This window comes from Piliocolobus tephrosceles, chromosome 20, assembly GCF_002776525.5.
Source record: "Piliocolobus tephrosceles isolate RC106 chromosome 20, ASM277652v3, whole genome shotgun sequence".
Classification (NCBI taxonomy): Eukaryota; Metazoa; Chordata; class Mammalia; order Primates; family Cercopithecidae; genus Piliocolobus; species Piliocolobus tephrosceles.
In genome coordinates this window covers 2647294-2666790 of record NC_045453.1, presented here as the reverse complement: position 1 = coordinate 2666790, position 19497 = coordinate 2647294, and the positions used below count along the sequence as shown (strand labels likewise).

The following is a 19497-nucleotide window of genomic DNA, read 5'->3' as shown; positions in this document are numbered from 1 at the left end:
GCCTTGAAACTACCTAATACGGGCATGTTATTATCAATTTACAGACAAGGAAACTGAGAGAAACAAACTCATCCAAGAGGTAGGTAGGAGAACTGGAATTTGAACCTGCACAGCCAGATTTCCTGGACTGTGTACTTCATCTCTGCCATGTACGTAGTTCAGATGTTTGCAGTGTCTAATACAGGCCAGGCATTCTGCTTGGTGTTTGCTGTTCTTGTGCCAAGTCAAGCACGCTCCTGCCTCAGGACCTTTGCATTTGCTCTTCCTTGTACTTTTCAGCTCTTCCCCTGGGTATCTGCAGGCCTCTCTTCCTCACTTCCTTCAGGTGTCAGCTCAAATGTCACTTTATCAGGAGGCCTCTTCTGTCCACCCTGCATAAAACAGTGTCACTTCTCCTTTGCTCTGGCAACTTCCTTCCTCCATCTCCTGCGTTGTGAAGGCCCTCAGCACTCGGTATATCTAGGGTTACTTGCTCATTGTCTGTCTTCTCTCAGGAGGAGGTAAGCTCTGAGACAGCAGACTTCTGTTTCATTCTCAGCACACTGATTAGGGCCTGGCACAGAGTCAGGTTTCAACCATGTTTCAGGATTGAATGAGGGTGGCTACAATAGTGGACCGTTAGGTTCCTGTCCCCAGGGAGCTCAAATTCTAGTGGGGACAATTAACAACCATCAAGGAAGCAGACACACCAACACACACACATATACACACACACAGACACGCACACATGCACACACTCATGCGCACACGCATACACGTGCACACACAGGCACACACAGGCACACACACAGACACACGCATGCACACACGCACACCCACATAGGTGAACACACACATGCACGTGTGCTCACACACACACCCACATACGTTTTCAGGTAGCAGTAAGTACTGTGAAGAAAACTTAAGTGGCATGAGGGAATGAGAGTGATGGAGGTGCTTTTATGGATAGAGTGGTCCAGAGAGGCCTGTTGAAGGTAAGCAGAGACTTGAATGGATTAGGGAGCTTTGTGTGGTCAAAGCCCAGGGAGGTGCTGGAGCAGAGTCAGCTTACGGGGTCTGGGGAGATGAAGTCAGAGGGGGCGGCAGGGACCAGCTCACGCAGGGCCCTACAGGGCGAGGGGGCTTGCAGGGGCAGATGGGACCCACCTCCAGTTAGTGGAGAACCAGCTCCACGCTTTTCTGCTGTTTAGCTGCCTGTGGCTGCTGAAACAGATCACCGCAAACCTGATAATTTAAAACAACAGAAATTTATTTTCTCATAGTTCTGAAGTCCTGAAGTCTGAAATCAAGGTATTGGCAGGGCCACGCTTCCTCCGGAGGCTCCAGGGGCAGAATTTCTTCCTTGATTCTTCCAGCTTCTGGTGGCTGCTGGCATTCCTTAACCTGTGGTCACATCGCTCCAAACTCTGCCTCTGTGGTCACATTGCTTTCTCTTCTTCTACATTGAAGCTCTTTCTGTATCTTTCTTGTAAGGATACTTAACATCTCTTTTAGGGCTCACTTAGATAATCCAGGATAAACCCCCACCCCTATCTCATGATTCTTAATTTAATCACACCTGCATAGTCTTTTTTTTTTTTTTTCTTTTTAACATACAAGGTAACAGTCACAGGTTCCAGAGATTAGGACATGGATATCTTTGGGGTGGGGGTTAGTATTCAGCCTACCTTCCCTACCCTCTCTAATGTCTGGTAATTCAATGATTTATTCTATTCTCAGACTAAATTACTGTTCTCTCTGGCTTAGTTCAAGCTGTTTTTCTGTTTGTTGTAATGAAAAACATCTAGACTCATCTACTCCCCGCTATAGTGCTAATAAATGTTTGCCTGGAAAGAGAAAAGCGAATTTACATGTATTGAGTGCACACAGAACATACAGCACATAGTCGGCCCTCAGTAAATGCAGAATTGAATTGGTTCTTTTTTTTTCTCTCTTTTTGAGATTGAGTTTTGCTCTTGTTGCCCAGGCTGGAGTGCAATGGTGCTATCTCAGCTCACTGCAGCCTCTGCCTCCCAGTTCAAGCGATTCTCCTGCCCCATCCTCCCAAGTAGCTGGGATTACAGGCACCCGCCACCATGCCTGGATAATTTTTTGTATTTTTAGTAGAGACAGAGTTTCACCATGTTGGCCAGGCTGGTCTCAAACTCCTGAACTGAGGTGATCCACCTGTCTCGGCCTCCCAAAGTGCTGGGATTACAGGCATAAGCCACGGTGCCTGGCCTTGAATTGGTTCTTACACAATGCAGAAAAGTCCACATTAGTATCCTGGATGTTCTGTGATGTGAAGAGACTCTGATTAGTCACTAAGGGCACACGGGGAGGGGGCAGAGGCTTCAGGGTTAAAGGCAGGTATGTCTGACTCCTGGGCATACACACTCTTCCCCATGTCAGGGCTTCTCAGTCCACTAGATGGTGGTAGCACCCCCCAGGTTGCTAGACATTGCCAAAAGTCCCATGGGGGCAAAATCACTCTTCTTGGGATCTACTGCCCCATATCATGCTGCCCTAGGGGAGGTGATGGTGGGAAGAAGTGCTGGCCAGCTAGCTGGGCATTAAACTCAGGTGTACCACAGGGCAGGTGAGAGGCTGCCTGTATGCCGCTGTGGCGGAGATAACTGATTATCTCCTGATTTCTACCATCCGGTTTCTCTAGTGAAAACTTGCAGCTGGGCGCATTGTTGCCAGAAATAAAGACTACATTTCCCAGCCTTTCTTGCAACTAGGTTGTGACCATGTGACCCCATTCCAGCCAAGTAGAGGTAAGTGAGGTGGCCAAGTTCCTGACTGTGCCCTTAAAGGGGAGGGTCCTGCTCCCCTTCCCTGCCTTCTTCTCCAGTCTGGCTGCCTAGAAGGTGGACCTGTAGCAATGAGATCAATGAATCCTGGGTCTCAACACCAGGGAGTCTCTGTATTGCTTGGCCTGCTGATGGTCAACTTTCTGGTTGATTTCCACTGGTTTAAGTAACTGTTATTTAAGAGCTTTGTTATATTTGCTGAACCTGCATTCTAATATTACACCCACCCAAGCCAGCCATGAGGGGGATGGAAGGAAGGCAGGAAGGGTGGAGAGAAGGGTGTAGATGGAGGAGCACAGATGGTCTGGCTGGTTGAGCTCAGAGATGCTTAGGGACACCTCCTGGGAAGAAGACTCTGAGTTGGATGTTGGAGGCCAAGAAGGATGTGGTGAGGTGGGGAAAGGGGCAGGGCTCACCAGAAAGGGCTTCAGCAGGGGCAAGGGTGTTGAGGAGAGACTGAGCCAGAGACTGAAAAGCAAGGAGGTCTTGAACAGGCCAAAAGGAGAAAGGGAGACACTTTAGAGGGAAGCCCGGTGCAAAGACGGGAATTTCACTAGGTGGACCAAAACCAGATGTAGGGATCTAGGACTTTGTCATGAGGCCTGGGGGCATCTGGAGGCTGGGACTGGAGGTAGGGAAATGGTTGAGGAGCTCTGGCTCCTCTCCAACTCAGAGGATCCCCAGTCTTGGGCTGACCCCTCACTCTTGACCCTTGCTCCATGCTAAGGTGTTCATGGCTTCTGTTGGGTCTGTGGTCTTGACATCTTCTTGCCCAGGGCTCCTCCGAGAGGTAGCCAGAGCCAGTAGGAGTGCAGCCAACGTAATTGCCTTCAGCCCCAGGACCACAGGTGCAAACACAACCAGGAGGCCTGGTAGGCACAGGAGAGAGCTCAGGCGGGACCCATGGTGAGGGCCCCACAGCCCACAGCTCAGTGCTGCCCATGGGCAAGGTCACATCCTGCTGTTGTATAACCTCTGGAGCTGTATCCTTTCTACATTGAAAGATGAGATCAAAGACCACCTTTCCCTCTGCCCTGGGCCCAGAGAATGGTTGCCCAATATTCTACCTGCACCTGTAATCATCTCAGTCGCATCCCTAACCTCTGCTCTTCCTGATTGCCTAATGCAATCCTCAAGGTAATCCTACAGTGTAGGATAGTGATCCAATTTTTATAGATAAGGAGACAGACCCAGAGTGGGGAAATGATTTTCTCAGTGCCACACGTGTTAAAGAAGTCACGGGACCCAGGCAGTCTGGTCCCCATGAATGGCAGGAGCAGGGCTGAGCATCAGGAAGGCAAATCTGACCACGTCTATCACAAGCTCCCACCACATACTGAGAGCCCTTGAATGTTAACAGGAGATGTGCCAGGCACAATTCTGGACACTTGGCATGTGTGATCTCATTGAGTGCATACACAACCCCGTGAAGTAGGCTCTCTGATTCTTGTCCCCTCCTCCCTAGTTCATAGAGTCAGATACCAGATTCAAGGGGCAAGAACCTGCCCATCATATTAGGAAGGGGCTCCATCCAGGAGGTTTAGCTACAAAGCCATGTTCTCCAGTGTTGCTGTGCATAGCCTCACAGCCCTACACTCAGATTCACAGGGAGCTCACCACCTCTCAAGCAAAATTTCCCACTAAACAGTTACATGGCCCTGGCTATGAGAAAGTTCGTTATAACTGAGCTGTTATAACATGGTTCTCTGGGGTCCTAGTTCTGCAGTTGAGATGAAGTCCTGGGAGCTTTCTTGGTGGCAGATTAGCCCCAGGAGTCTGGGACTGCTCCCTTCCCATGACCAAACATTCATGGCCCCCTTGCCTGTGAGGGACTCATTGACTCCACTGAGGTGGGTACACTCACCTGTTGGAGACATCTCAGTTGCATGTTCACTGGTGAATTCTGCCTCTTGGGAAGAGGTAGATTTTGCTGCAAGGGAGAGAGGCTTTCTCATACTTCCCTTTATCTCCCACCACTTCCTAAGTCCTAGGAGCTGGATCTCTGGGATGAGTCTGCCAGTTTCTACCTGGGTGCGGGCTAGAAGTCAAACCCTGCAGCTATGAAGGACAAAGTTAGACTTTTTACTGGAGCACCTTTAGCGTATGGACATGTCTAATTCATTGCAGTGTCTCCAGTGCTTAGTACAGTGCAGGACACTCAACAGGCATGTAGTAGATGTTTGTTGAATTATTATTGTTACTATTATTTGAGATGGAGTTTTGCTCTTGTTGCCCAGGCTGGAGTACAATGGTGCTGTGATCTTGGCTCACCGCAACCTCTGCCTCCCAGGTTCAAGCGATTCTCCTGCCTCAGCCTCCCAAGTATCTGGGATTACAGGCATGCACCACCATGCCTGACTAATTTTGTACTTTTAGTAGAGACAGGGTTTCACCATGTTGGTCAGGTTGATCTCGAACTCCTGACTCAGGTGATCTACCCACCTTGACCTCCCAAAGTGCTGGGATTACAGGGGTGAGCTACGGCACCTGGCTGATGTTTGTTGAATTGTTAATGATCTATACAGAGTTCTGGCAACCAGAATGGGGAGAAATTAACTCAGCTTGAGAGGAGAAGGTTTTACAGAGGAGGGGCCATTTGTGCTGGGCCTTGAAGGATGAGTAGGAGTTTTCAGAGAAAAGGAGAAAGCATTCCAGGTAGACGGAAAAACTTATGTAAAGACACGGAGGCTGGGAAGAACTGACTTGTTCGGGACATGTAGAAAAATTCCTCATGAATACCTGCTCCTCTCCCCCGAGAACTCCAGAACTAATTGTCTCACCTTTCACTTTGAGCCTGGTGCCCTGTCCAGACAGGTATTGCCTGTTGGGTTTCCTCTGAAACTTTACACAGTAATAGGTGCCTGCATCCTCACTGGAGACGTTTTGCAGAAGAATGCTGAAGTCATTGTTGGAGGCCTGAACCGCTGTCGCCTTTGGGTGGGAGATGCCTCCAAAGTTGTAAATGGCCTCCCGGCTCAGACCAGCTCCCTGGAACCACCTGATGGGTCCGGGGGGACCGTCTCCAAGCACTGTGCAGTTCAGAAAGACCGTGTCTCCAGTGGTCCCCAACACCAATTCCTGGGGCTGGATGATCCACAGGTCTGGTTCAGGGTCTCCAGCTCCTGAAGCCAAAGAGAAGGTCCTTGTTGGATTCCATCTCCTCTTCCATCTTTCACTCATTTCCTCCCTGGTGTTTTCCCTCCCTTCCTTCTTTCCAGATTTCTTCACTTGGCCACTCCCTCCTGCTTTCTTTATTACTCACTAGTTGACTCGTTCAGTAAAAAAGCTTGGAGTACCTACTACATACCAATGGTAGGACTGGGGAACATGAAACTCAGGAAGACACACAAGTGCCTGGCCCTGAAGCCATTCTCTGTCTTCCAGTGGAGATGGTCAAAAAATTGCCCAGAGGTGGAAACCCAGAAGACAGCAGGACTACAGAGCAACCATTATGGCTTGGAAGAAGCCAGTGAAGCCTTCCTGAATCTGGCATCAAGTTAAAATGAACTCCCACATACAGATACTCTCCACGTCACTAGTTTATGGGGTGGTTCCACAAGCATCCATTCTATTTGATCACCCAAATGACTCTTGAAGTACAAATTGTATTGCCTGTTTTACAAGCATAGCACTTGAGGCATGTAGAGCCAGGGTAACTGACTTAAGAAGGAACTGCTATTCAATGACAGGCCCAGGATTTGGGTATTCAGGTCACCATAGGTGGACTTACAGATGCCATGATTGATTACTTGGGGAGTGTGGTAGATGACATGATCAGCCTCAGGTTTTGACTCTGTGCTTGTAAAGGGGTACATCCACACTCTTACCTTGACTGCATGGTGGAAGAGTATTCTTCCTTGTCCCTTAACTTGGAGCTGAGCCACGTGACTTTCTTTAGCCAATGGGCTGTTAGCAGACATAATGTGAGTAGATGCTTGAGGTGTACTTGAAGAGTTGGGACTGGGCTTCTGCTTCTGCCATCTCTATGAGAAAAACATGCCCCACGTAGTTGCTACCTCTCCAGCCTGGGCTCTGGCATGAGACATGAGGAGTGGAACCACCCAGCCACACGTAAATGTGCATACAAATATGTATTGTTGTATGCTGCTGCAATTTTGTGTGATACAGCATGATACAGTGGATAAAGGTGACTGTGCAGGGAAACAGACCAGAGCAAATGTGTGGTCTGCAGGGCCTGATACTCACCCTTCACAAGCACTGAGGTGCCTTCATCTGATTTCATTTCTGAATATTCACTCAAACCATCAAACCTCACACAGTGGTAGGTTCCAGTATGCTCCTTGGTGACATTGTGGATATAGATGGAATAATCGCAATTCAGTGGTTCTGATGTCCGTTGGATCACAGGCATCACCCCGGGGAAGGAGCCACATTTAAAGTTATAAATTTCTTGTTGGTCCTTAGTGCTCACCTTGACCCATTTTATCATACCATCGGCGCAGGAGCTGACTACCATACACCTCAGTAGGAGTGTCTCGCCTTCTGCCACCAGCATGGGGCCCTCGGGCTGTAACACCTGCCCATCATTCCTGCTGCTGTGCCCAGAGGCATCTACAAAAGAGGAAGAAAGACCTTGCACTGGGCAGGAAGGACTTGGAGCACTAAATGACAAGCTTAAAACAATCAAACCATCATCTGGCCAAGAACAATGGCCCAGGACAAGACAGGAGTGTCATTAGAGAGGGAAGGGAAAGAAAGGACAAGATGGCTGGCTGCAGAGAGAGAACTGAGCTATGCAATGGAAAAACCTACAAATAATAAATAACACTCAAGTGCTCACCATGTGCTGGGTCCTGCATGCATTATGTCACTTATTCTTCACAATGCTCTGGTAAGGTAAATGGCATTATTCCCATTTTTTGACAGAGGAAACTGAGGGCCCAGAAAGGTTAGGCAGCTGTCCCAGGATCATCTGCTAGGATTGTGTCTCCCAAATGCACATGTTGATGTCCTAACCTCCAGTACCTCAGAATGTGATGTATTTGGAGATAGGGTCTTTAAGGAGGTAATTCAGTTAAAATGAGGTCATTGGGGTTGGGCCTTAATCTCATCCAACTGGTGTCCTTATAAGGAGAGGAAAGTTAGACACACACATACAGGGGGAAGACCATGTGAAGATACAGGGAGAAGGCGGCCGTCTATAGGCTGAGGAGAGAGGCCTCAGACAAACCAGCCCTGCAGACATCTTGATCTCAGTTTCCAGCCTCCAGAATTGTGAGAAATTACATTTATATTGTTCAAGTCACCCACGCCATACTACTTCGTTATGGAAACTCTGGTAGACTCATACATCACCCAATAGGAGAGTGACAGGCTTAATTCAAGCCCTGTCAGCCTGTTTCTGGAGCTCTAGCTGTTAATCTTCAAATGCCACCCTTCAGAGACGTAGGTTTGTGTGTTGCGGGGTTCAGTGTAAATACCCTTCCTGCCTCTTGTGAATTCTTCAGCAGACTTCAGTTCATGTTAATGTGTTGTGAAGTGAGTCTATTTTGAAGACAGGTTGAACCGTTGAGTTTGTCCTCAAAGTGCATACAGAGAAAGAGGGCTGAGGCCTCCCATGGGCGTTCTGGGTCACAAACATCATCACATGTACTCCTTCTAACAATTCTGTGAGGTAGATGCTGTTATAATCTCAATTTTAAAAACTTTTCCATTTATTATTTATTTTTAATTTTTTTTTTTTTTTTGTAGTGATGGGTACTCACTATGTTGCCCAGGCTGGCCTCAAACTCCTGTGCTCGAGTGATTCCTTCCCCTTGGCTTCCCAAAGTGCTGGAATTACAGGTGTGAGCCACCATGCCCAGCCTATAATCTCCATTTTTGAGATGAGAAAGAAAACGAATCCTCACAGTGGTAAAGAAACATGAGGTGAACCATGCATTCAGTAGATATCATGTCCAGGATTTGAACTCAGATCAGGTGACTTAAGATTCTGCTCAACTCAAGGTCAGCAGTTTTGTACCCCGAGTTTCCTTTTTGTCTGTATTCCCATCAGCCTTTGTGAATAGCTCAGTCACACTCCACATATTTGTTTGCAGTATATCATGGTGTTTCTCAGTCGTGAATGAGGCAAGAAGAGTAAGAAGGTGAAGCAAACATTCCCTTCTAAGAGGATCTAGGAAAGAGTTATGGAATTCTAAATTCTATTTCTACCTATCTTCAGCTAGGCATGTGCTGTTAACCACCAAGAAAAACTTTCTCACAATTGTGACGAAGTGATAACCGCATGTTGAATCCTAGGGATTGCTTTTGTCCTTGATGTCCTTAGTTTCAAGAAATTCAGCAACATCCACTCTCAAGCATTAATTGAGCCAGTCAGATCTGTGATCACTAATCCTTCCTGTTGTTTTTTTCCCTGGCCTCAGGGAATTTCCTCACACACATGCACAGAACTGTGCCCCTCTCTCAGCACAGGGCTAAGAATGGTGCCTGTTCCCACCAGCCAAACTGGTAAAACCCATGATTGTCAGGGCACTGGGGAAACTCCACAGAAGAGAGTATGCAGCCCGGAAAGAAGTGTTCTGGTCCACCCAAGAAATCCTAAAAGCAAGGCCCCAAACGGATTTTAAAAAATAACATTCTATTGTGAGGCTTCTGACACATATATAACTGGAAGTTATGACATCAGTAGAATAAAGACTGGGAGGGGAGAAATGTGAGTTTACTATTGTAAGTTTCTTTTTTTTTGGTATCCATCACCTGAGTATTTATTATTTCTATGTGTTGGGTACATTTCAGGTCCTCTTTTGTAGCTATTTTGAAGAACATAATACATTGTTGTGAATTATAGTCACCCTACTCTGCTATCAAACATTAGAATTTATTCCTTTTATCTAACTGTGTGTTTGTACCCATTCACCAACCTCACTCTTAATCCCTCTCCCTCAGACCCATCACCTTTCCTAGTCTTTGGTATCTGTCATTATACTTTCTACTTTCATGAGATCATTTTTAGCACCTGCATAGTTGTCTTTCTGTGTCTGGCTCCTTCTTTCCTTCCTTCCTTCCTTCCTTCCTTCCTTCCTTCCTTCCTTCCTTCCTTCCTTCCTTCCTTCTCTCCTTCCTTCTTTCTTTCCTTCCTTCCTTCCTTCCTTCCTTCCTTCCTTCCTTCCTTCCTTCCTTCCTTCCTTCTTTTTTTGGAGTGTGATGGCATGATCTTGGCTCACTGCAACCTCCACCTCACAGGTTCAAACAGTTTTCCTGCCTCAGCCTCCTGAGTAGGGCTTACTTCACTTAACATAATAATCTCCAGTTCCATCCGTGTTGCTGTGAATGACTACATGATTTCATTATTATGATTTTTTAATTGTGGAATAGTATTCCATTGTGGGTGTGCTTGGGGACACTATATATATATATATATATATATATATATATACACACACACATATATATATATACATATATATACACACACACACATTTTTTTCTCTATCAATTCATCTGTTGATTGATGCATAAATTGATTCCATACATCTGCAATTGTGAATATTGCTGTAATAAACATAGAAATGCATGCACTCCTTTGATATATTGATTTTTTTTCCTGTGGATAAATACCCGTTTTAGGATTGCTGGATCATATGGCAGTTCTATTTTTAGATTTTTGAGAAATCTCCATACTGTTTTCCATAATGGCTGCACTAATTTACGTTCCCACCAATAGCATATAAGAGTTCTCTTTTCTCCTCATCCTCGTCTTTTTTTTCTTTTTTTTTTTGAGAGGAAGTCTTGCTCTGTCACCCAGGCTGGAGTGCAGTGGCACCATCTTGGCTCACTGCAACCTCCACCTCCTGGGGTCAAGTGATTCTCCTGCCTCAGCCTCCTGAGTAGCTGGAATTACAGGAACATGGCACTACACTTGGCTAATTTTTGTATTTTCAGTAGGGACAAGGTTTCACCATATTGGCCAGGCTGGTCTGGAACCTCTGACCTTAGGTGATCTGCCTGCCTCAGCCTCCCAAAGTGCTGGGATTACAGGCATGAGCCACAGCACCTGGCCTGTTTTGTTTGTTTGTTTGTTTGTGTGTCTTTTTAACAATGGCCATTCTCACTGGGATAAGATGATATCTCATTATGGTTTTGATTTGCATTTCCCTGATGAGTGATGTTGAGTTTTTTTTCATATATCTCTTGGCCATTTGTATGTCTTCTTTGGGAAATGTTTATTCATTCCTTTCCTTTGCTCATTTTTTATTAGATTCTTTGTTTGTTTGCTTTTTTAACTGTTGTTTGAGTTCCTTATATATTCCAGATATTAGTCCCTTGTCAAATGAGTACTTTGTGAATATTATCTCTCATTCAGGAGGTTGTCTCTTCACTCTGTTGATTATTTTTCTTCAGTGAAGAAGCTTTTTAGTTTAATATAGTCCCATTTGTCTTTTTTTGTCTTTGTTGCCTGTCTTTCTGAAGTCTTAGCCACAAAACCTTTGCCTAGAGCAGTATCTTGGAGTGTTTTCTGATTTCTTTGTTTTGTTTTTCAGAATTATCTTGTATCTTACTGAGCTTCTTCAGTATCAATATTTTACTGGGATTTTGTACATTTCTTCTTGATTGGGATGTGGTATTGGTATAATAGACCAATGGCATAGAATACATAGACAAATGGTATAATAGACCAATGGCATAGAATAGAAAACACAGAAATAAATCCATGTATTTACAGCCAATTGATTTTTGGCAAAGGTATCAAGAATATACATTCAATAAATGGTGCTGGAAAAAGTGGATATCCATATGCAGAAGAATAAAAGTAGACTGCCATTTCCCACCATATACTAAAATCAACTAAAGATGAATTAAAGATCTAACTGTAGGACCTAAAACTATAAAAACTACCAGAAGAAAACAGGGAAAGCACTCCAGGACACTGGTATAGGTAAAGATTTTATGACTAAGACCTCAAAAGGGTCAGGCAACTAAGACAAAAATAGAAAAATGGGACTATATTAAACTAAAAAGCTTCTTCATAATAAAAGAAACTATCAATAGAGTGAAGAAACAAACTCTTGAATGAGAGAAAATATTTGCAAAGTACTCACCTGACCGGAGACTAATCTAATATCCAAAATATACAGGAAACTCAAACAACTCAACAGTTAAAAAAAACTCATTAAAAAGTTGGCAAAGTAAATCAATCAACATTTCTCAAAAGAAGACATACAAATGGCCAACAGGCACATGAAAAAAATGCTCAACATCACTAATCATCAGGGAAATGCAAATCAAGACCACAATGAGATATTATCTCACCCCAGTTGGAATGACTATTAAAAAGGGAACAATAAAAAAAAAAAAAAGCAAAATAAAATAAACAAACCACAACAAATATATGCTGGTAAAGTTGCAAAAAAAAGGAAAGTTTATACATGGTTGGTGGGAATGTAAATTAGTACAGCCACTATGAAAAACAGTATGGAGATTTCTCAAAAATCTAAAGGTAGAACTGCCATATCACCCAGCAATACCACTACTGGATGGCCAGTATGGAATACTATTTGGCTATAAAAACAAATGAAATTCTGTCATTTGCCACAACATGAATGAAGGTGGGGTTCATTATGTTAAGTGAAATAAACCAGGCACAGAGAGACAAATATCACATGTTTTCACTCACACGTGGGAGCTAAAAAAATTGATCTCTTGAAGGTAGAGGGTAGAATGATACTTACCAGATGTGGGGAAGAGTGAGTGTAGGGAGAGGGGGATGAGAGAGATTTATTAATCGGTACAAACATACAGTTAGATAGAAGGAATAATATCCTGCCATTTGATATCAGAGTATGGTAACTATAGTTAACAACAATGTATTGTACATTTCAAAATAGCTGGAGGAGAGGACTTAAAATGTTCCTAACACAGATAAATGAAAAATACCTGAGGTGATGGATATCCCAAATACCTGGACTCATTTGTTACACATCCTATGCATGTAACAAAGTATTACATGAACCTCATAAATATGTACAAATGTTATGTATCGATTAAAACCAGAGAAATTAGAAAGTATTTTAAACTGAAGGAAAAGGGAAACATAATATAAAAATTTGAAGGATCCCATTAAAGCAAGGGGAAATTTGTAGTATTAAATGCCTATATTTGGAAAGAAGAAAGAACTTAAATAAATTACCCACTTTCTACCTTAAGAAACTACAAAGAAGGCCAATAAACTAAACCCAAAGTGGTGAAAGAAAGGAAATCATCACGCTCTAAATGAAACTCTATACAGAACACACACACACACACACATGCAGAAAAATCAATGAGAAGAAGAAAATCTTTGAGAAGATCACTAAAATAGATAAATCTCTAGTCAGATTGAACAGAAGGGACACACACAGAAAGAACCTAAATTATTAAAATAAGGAATCAGATTGGTGATACTACTACAGATTTTACTCTTATTAATAGAATAATAAGGGAATATTATGGAAAACTTCAAGTTATGTATATTTGACAAATTAGGTAACATGAACAAATTCCTTGAAAAAGATACACTGCCAAAGCTTTCTCAAGAAGAAAAAGATAACCTGGTTAGCCCTATTATTTATTAAAATGTTTAATCTGTTGTTAAATCTTCCTGGAAATAAAGCTCCAATCTTACAAAGTTTCATTCGTGAATTTTCCATATCTTTTTCTTATTTTTGAGACAGAGCCTCACTCTGTCACCCAGGCTGGAATACAGGGACGTGATCTCGGCTCACTCCAATCTCTGCCTCCCAGGTTCAAGCGATTCTCCTGCCTCAGCCTCCTGAGTAACTGCGATTATAGGCATGCGCCACCATGCCCGGCTAATTTTTATATTTTTGGTAGAGGCAGGGTTTCGTCATGTTAGCCAGGCTGGTCTTGAACTCCTGGCCTCAAGTGATCCACCTGCCTCAGCCTCCCAAAGTGCTGGGATTACAGACATGAGTCACCATGCCTGGCCAAGTTTTCCATATCTTTAAGAAAGAAATAATACCAATTTTATACAAATACTTTTAGAAAAGTTGAGAAAAGGAGTATACTTTTCTAACTGTTCTATGAGTCCCTGTGTTATCTTGAAACCGAAGCCTTTTCCTTATGAGGAAAGAAAACCGATATCTCTCATGAACATAGATAAAAAATTTTAAGCAACATTTTAGTAAACCGAATTCAGCAATCAGCAATATTTAGAAAGTATAATACATTATGATCAAGTTGAGTTTATCCCTGGAATATAAAGTTGGTTTAACATTCAAAAATCAATCAATGTAATTTACCATATAACTAAACACACACACACGCATATGCATGCACTCATATAATCATCTCAACAGATGCAGAAAAAGCAGTTTTCAAAATTGAACATGGATTCCTAATAATAACTCTCAGCAAACTGGGAAGATAAGGAAGCTTTTTCAAGTTGATAAGGGGCACCTGTGAAAACCCTACAATACCTATATCAAGCTTAGTGGTGCAAAAATGAATGTTTTCCCTGCAGATCAGGAACCAGACAAGGATGCCTGTTTTTACCTTTTCTATTCATTATTATAGGATAGGTACTAACCGTGCTAAAAGGTAGTAGGAAATAAAAGACATCCAGATTTGAAAGAAAAAATAAAACTATCTTTATGTGCAGATGACATAATTAAATTGCAATGAAAATTTCTTAAAAAGGCTACTAGACCTAATAAATTAGTTTAGCAAGGCTGACGATAAAAGATCAATGTACAAAATTATATGTATTACTATATACTAGCAATAAACAATTTGAAATTGGAATTTAAAAATTTCCAGTCATCAATATTATAAAAAATAGAAAATGTTTAGCCAAAAATGTGAAGAAACTGCAAACTGAAAACTTATAAGACATTACTAAGAGAAAGAAAAAAAAAAAATCAAGCCTAAATAAATAGAGAGGTGCACACTGTTCATATGTTGGAAGATTCAATATTGCTTAGATGTCAGTTCTCTTAAGTTGATATATAACTCAATGCCATTCCTGTTCAAATCCTAGCAGGCTTCTCTTTAGAACTGATATACTAAATCTAAAATTTATAGAATAGCCAAAACAATTTGAAAGATAATAAAGTTAGAAAACTAACACCACCTGCTTTCGAGACTTAGATAATGTTACAGTAATCAAGACAGTGTGGTAATGCAGAAAGATAGATAAACATACCAGTGGAACTGAATAGAGAGTCTAGAAATAGTCCATGCAAATAGAGGCAACTGATTTTTTAAAAAGAGATGAGGTCTCACTATGTTGTCCAGGCTGGAGTGCAGGGCTATTCTGGGTGTGATCATCACAGCACACTGCAGCCTCAAACTGCTAGTCTCAAGCAATCCTCCTGAGTAGCTAGGAGTACAGGTGTATGCCATGGCTCCTAACTATAATTATCTGATATTTGACAAAGGTGCGAAGACAATTCAATGGAGAATGGGGAGGTTTTTCAACAATGGTGCAAGAACCACTGGAAATACATGTGCAAACAAATGAACTTTGATTTATACCTCAAACTATATAAAAATTAACTCAAAATAGATCATATAAATAAACATAAAATGTTAAACTATACAAATTCTAGCTGCAAACATGGAAAAAAACTTTGTAACTTTGGGCTAGGCAAAGATTTCTTAGATGTAACACCAAAATTGTGATCCATTAAAGACAAATTGATGAACTGGACTTCGTAAAAATTAAGAGCTCCTGCTGTTCAGAAAACACTTGTAAAAGAATAAAAAGACAAGTCACAGAGTAGGAGAAAAATCTTTCCAAAGCATGTATCTGGCAAAATATTTGTATCCATAATATATAAAGAACTTTCAAACTCAATAATAAGAAACACACTTAAAAAATGGGAGTCGAATAGACACTTCACCAAAAAGGGATGCATAATGTAAAAAATCTTCAGCATCATTACATGTCAGGGAGTTAAAATCACAGTGAGAGGCTGGTAATCCTAGGACTTTGGGAGGCTGAGGCAGGTAGATCACTGGATCCCAGGAGTTCAAGACCAGCCTGGGCAATATGGTGAAACTTTGTCTCTACCAAAACAAAAAAACCAACCAACCAACCAACCAACAACCACAAAAATTAGCTGGGCGTAGTGACATGCGCTTGTAGTCACAGTTACTTGGTAGGCTAAGGTGGGAGGATCGCTTGAGCCAGGGAGATGGAGGTTGCAGTGAGCTGAGATCAGGCCACTGCACTCCAGCCTGGGCAACAGAGTGAGACCCTGTCTTAAAAAAAAAAAAAGAAAAAAAAATCACAGTAAGATATTACTATATACCCATTAGAATGACTAAAATTAAAAAGATTGACCATAATAAGTGTTGGTGAGGATGTGTAGGAACTGCCATCCTCCTATATTGCTGATGAGAATGTAAAATGGTACAACTCCTTTGAAAAACAGTTTGGCAGTATCTGAAAAACTTAAACATATGGCAACCATATGATCCAGTCATTTTATTCTCAGATATTTCCCTAAGAGAAATGAAAGCATATATCCACACAAAGACTTGTACATGAATATTCACAGATGCTTTATTTATAATAGCCCTAAACTGCAGACAACCCAAATGTCTGTCTGCAGGTGAACGGGAAAGGGTTTAAATGGATAGACATGAGAAGAAATGAACTACTGACATATGTGACAACATGAATGAATCTCAAAATAATTATGCTGAGTAAAAGAAGCCAGCCACAAAGGAGTACAACTGTGTGATCCTTGTTATATAAAATTCTAAAAAATACAAACTATAGTGACAGAACACAGATCCATGGTTGCTTTGGAGACTAGGAGGAGTGGCAAGGACGAATCACAAGGAAAGTTTTGGATTCTGGATATGTTCATGATGCTGATTTTGGTGATGATTTCACAAGTGTGAAATATACCCAACGCTCACAAACAAAACTTACAAAATTCTCTACTTTCTATATGTATGGTTTAATGTAGTCAATTATATTCAATAGAGCTGTTAAAAATAAATTATTTGTAAAGATGAAGCCTGTGTGTGTGAGGAGAAAGAAGCAATGGAGGAGAGGAAGAAGGAAGGACTCAGGAAGTCTTATCTCAGCTGGGAGTGAGTCTGGGGAAGTGAACACCAGGTAAGAAGCTGGAGCCTGGACTCAGTCCTGGTGCCCACACCCCTTCCCTCCCTCTCCCCTTCTGAGTCTCCTTCCGTGTTGTCACTTGGGCTTTAGGAGGTGTCCTAGGAGGTTTGCCTCTGCCTTGTTGGTGGAGCTGGACCAACCCTGGGCTTCCTTCTCATCTACTTTCCATCTGCATCCTCTGCATTTCATGGTTCCTGTACAGGGGCTCCCTTTAAAAGTCTTATAGAAAATTTGTTAGCTCCAGTCTCCTCTACTACAAAATAGGGGCACTCATAGGACCTTTCTCTAGGGCTGCTGTGAGTATTACATAGAAAAGTGGTGAGGCTCAACCCTGGGCCAGCTACGTAATTTGTGAGGCCAAGTGCAAAATGGGAATGCAGGTCCCTTGTTCAAAAACTGTTGAGCAACGCAGCAGAGCATTAAACCAAGCACGGGGCCTTTCTAGGCAGGGGTTGTGTCCCTCTATATAGAGGGCACACCCATGAACCAGCCCTGACTCAGCTTGAGATGCAGCTGGACTCAAACCTTCCAACTGACTGGTTTAAGCAACTTCCCTTATTTTCCATCTATTCTATTCCAACAATCATTGGGAACATTTTTTATTCTGGGGTAGTTTAGATTTCTGATTTCCTAGTCTAGTGCCTAAAACATAGCAGACACTCAAAAGTACTTGTGGAATGAGAACTAGGAATTACGATTCATATCTTACAATTGAGGAAATCAGCTCAGAGAAGTGAAGTGGTGTCTCGAGTCGTATGGCCAATGAGAAAGGGAGCACCCAGGTCTGACCCCTCACCTGGGTTCTGCCAGGATCTCTCCTGGGGATGGCCACCCCGGAGGACCAAATATGTGATGGACACAATCTAGATCTCAGTAGAGCCTGGAGCAGGGGCCCAGATGGGCAGGAGATGGAAGGAGCCCACTGAGAGCCAAGTATTCCTGCCTGGTAGATCAGAGGGTTCTGGACTCGGAGACTAAGCTATATATTCAGGGGTCTCAAGACTCAGGAGCTAACCTGGCCTGCCCCTGAGTTAAAGGAGACATGGGAATGATGATAGTAATCGCCAGCAGTTATCAAATCTTTGTTATGCCAGGCTCTTACGGGTATAATCTTGTTAAATTCTCCTAAGAAAGTCACAAGGTGAGTCGTATTTTTAACTCCATTGTACAGTTGGAAAAATTGAGGCTCAGAAAGAAGTTGTTTAAACTGGTTAGTGGTGAGGTTTGAGCCCACTGCGTCTTAAGCTGAGCCAGGGCTGATTCCTGGCTGTGTCATTCAAGCACAGTTGCACAGGGCCCCGGGCTTAGAAGGATCCCATGCTTGGTTTAATGCTCTGCTGTGTTGCTCAATACTTTTTGAACAAAAGACCACAGTTTTCATTTTGCAATGGGTCTCATAAACTATGCAGCTGGCCCAGGGCTGAGCCTCACCAGTTTTCTATTTAATACTCACAGTAGCCCTAGAGGAAGGTCCCATGAGTGTCCCTGTTTTGTAGAAAAGTCTCCTGGGGCTAAAAGAGCTGCAGCATCTGACGTGGGCATAGGAGCATCCAAACTGGAAGCCAGTGGGTGTGAGCGCAGAGCCTGGGAGCTTATCACTTCGCTACGCTGCTTCTTGGGACGCTGGGTCTGCTCTCTGCCAGAGACAGGCAAATTTTCAGTCTCCCCCTCTTTACCCTATCTTCATTGGGGTCAAGTTTCTCCAGGCATGCCAGAGCACTTAGCACCCCTCTAGGGACTGATCAGCCGGGGGTGGACTCTGTTCTGTCCCAGATTCCACTTACCTGAGGGGACAAGGACCAGTAGCAGCAGCAAGAAGCAGGAAGACAAGTAGGCCAGGCAGGTCGGGGCAGGCATCATGGAGCACATGGCATCTTCTGTGGTCCCCAATACTTGGGGCTCCTCTGCTCTTTGGTGAGTGTTGGAGTCTGAGGTGGGGCCCGTGGACAAGGCAGTTTCTGCGTCTCTTGGCCACAGCTGTTTGGGAAGTGTTTTCATTGCAGCAACACAAGGCTGTTGGTGCAATAGGAAGGAGCCCGGTCAAAGGGTTTCCTGCTTTTGTGTCTGGGCTGTGGTTCCTGTAATCACTGTGCTAAAACCTTGATGACCCCTTGCCATAGGCTCCATCCTAGGTACCTGGGAGGGAGGTGGGCAGTGAGGTCACAGGATGCGCTCTGGAATCAGCTGGACTTTGGAGCAAACATTGGATCTTCCTCTTCTCGGCTGTGCAAGATTTCAAAGTCACTTGCCATTTCTGAGCCCTTGTTTCTTCATTTGCAGCATAGGAACAGCAGCAATCCCCTCTTCAGAAAAGTTTTGGTGCGACTATTAGAAATAATGTGTGCGAGGGCACAGAACGATGTAAATGCTAAACATATTAACCATTTGTATTTATTTGTTTATTTTTTTGAAACGGAGTCTCGCTCTGTCGCCCAGGCTGGAGTGCTGTGGCGATCTCCGCTCACTGCAAGCTCCGCCTCCCGGGTTCACACCATTCTCCTGCCTCAGCCTCTCTGGTAGCTGGGACTACAGGCACCCGTCACCACACCCAGCTAATTTTTTTTTGTATTTTTAGTAGAGATGGGGTTTCACCGTGTTAGCCAG

The 19497-nt window shown here is 43.3% G+C and overlaps 1 protein-coding gene across 7 annotated transcripts; it reads right to left on the bottom strand.

Moving 5' to 3' along the window:
• Positions 1 to 1228: 1228 nt before the first annotated feature.
• Positions 1229 to 18955, bottom strand: SIRPB2 (signal regulatory protein beta 2). 7 transcript variants are annotated; one of them, XM_023220344.3, is made up of 5 exons: positions 18678 to 18955; positions 7002 to 7367; positions 5576 to 5917; positions 4660 to 4725; positions 1229 to 3664 (listed from the first exon to the last, which is right to left on the bottom strand). In XM_023220344.3, exons 1-5 carry the CDS (start codon positions 18889 to 18891, stop codon positions 3495 to 3497), a joined length of 1158 nt encoding a protein of 385 aa, XP_023076112.1. In that variant the 5' UTR covers positions 18892 to 18955; the 3' UTR covers positions 1229 to 3494. The 7 variants fall into 7 exon arrangements, with proteins under 7 accessions (XP_023076112.1, XP_023076113.1, XP_023076115.1 ...); XM_023220345.2 differs by having other exon boundaries at positions 1229 to 1826; XM_023220346.2 differs by having other exon boundaries at positions 2100 to 2274.
• Positions 18956 to 19497: the final 542 nt, after the last annotated feature.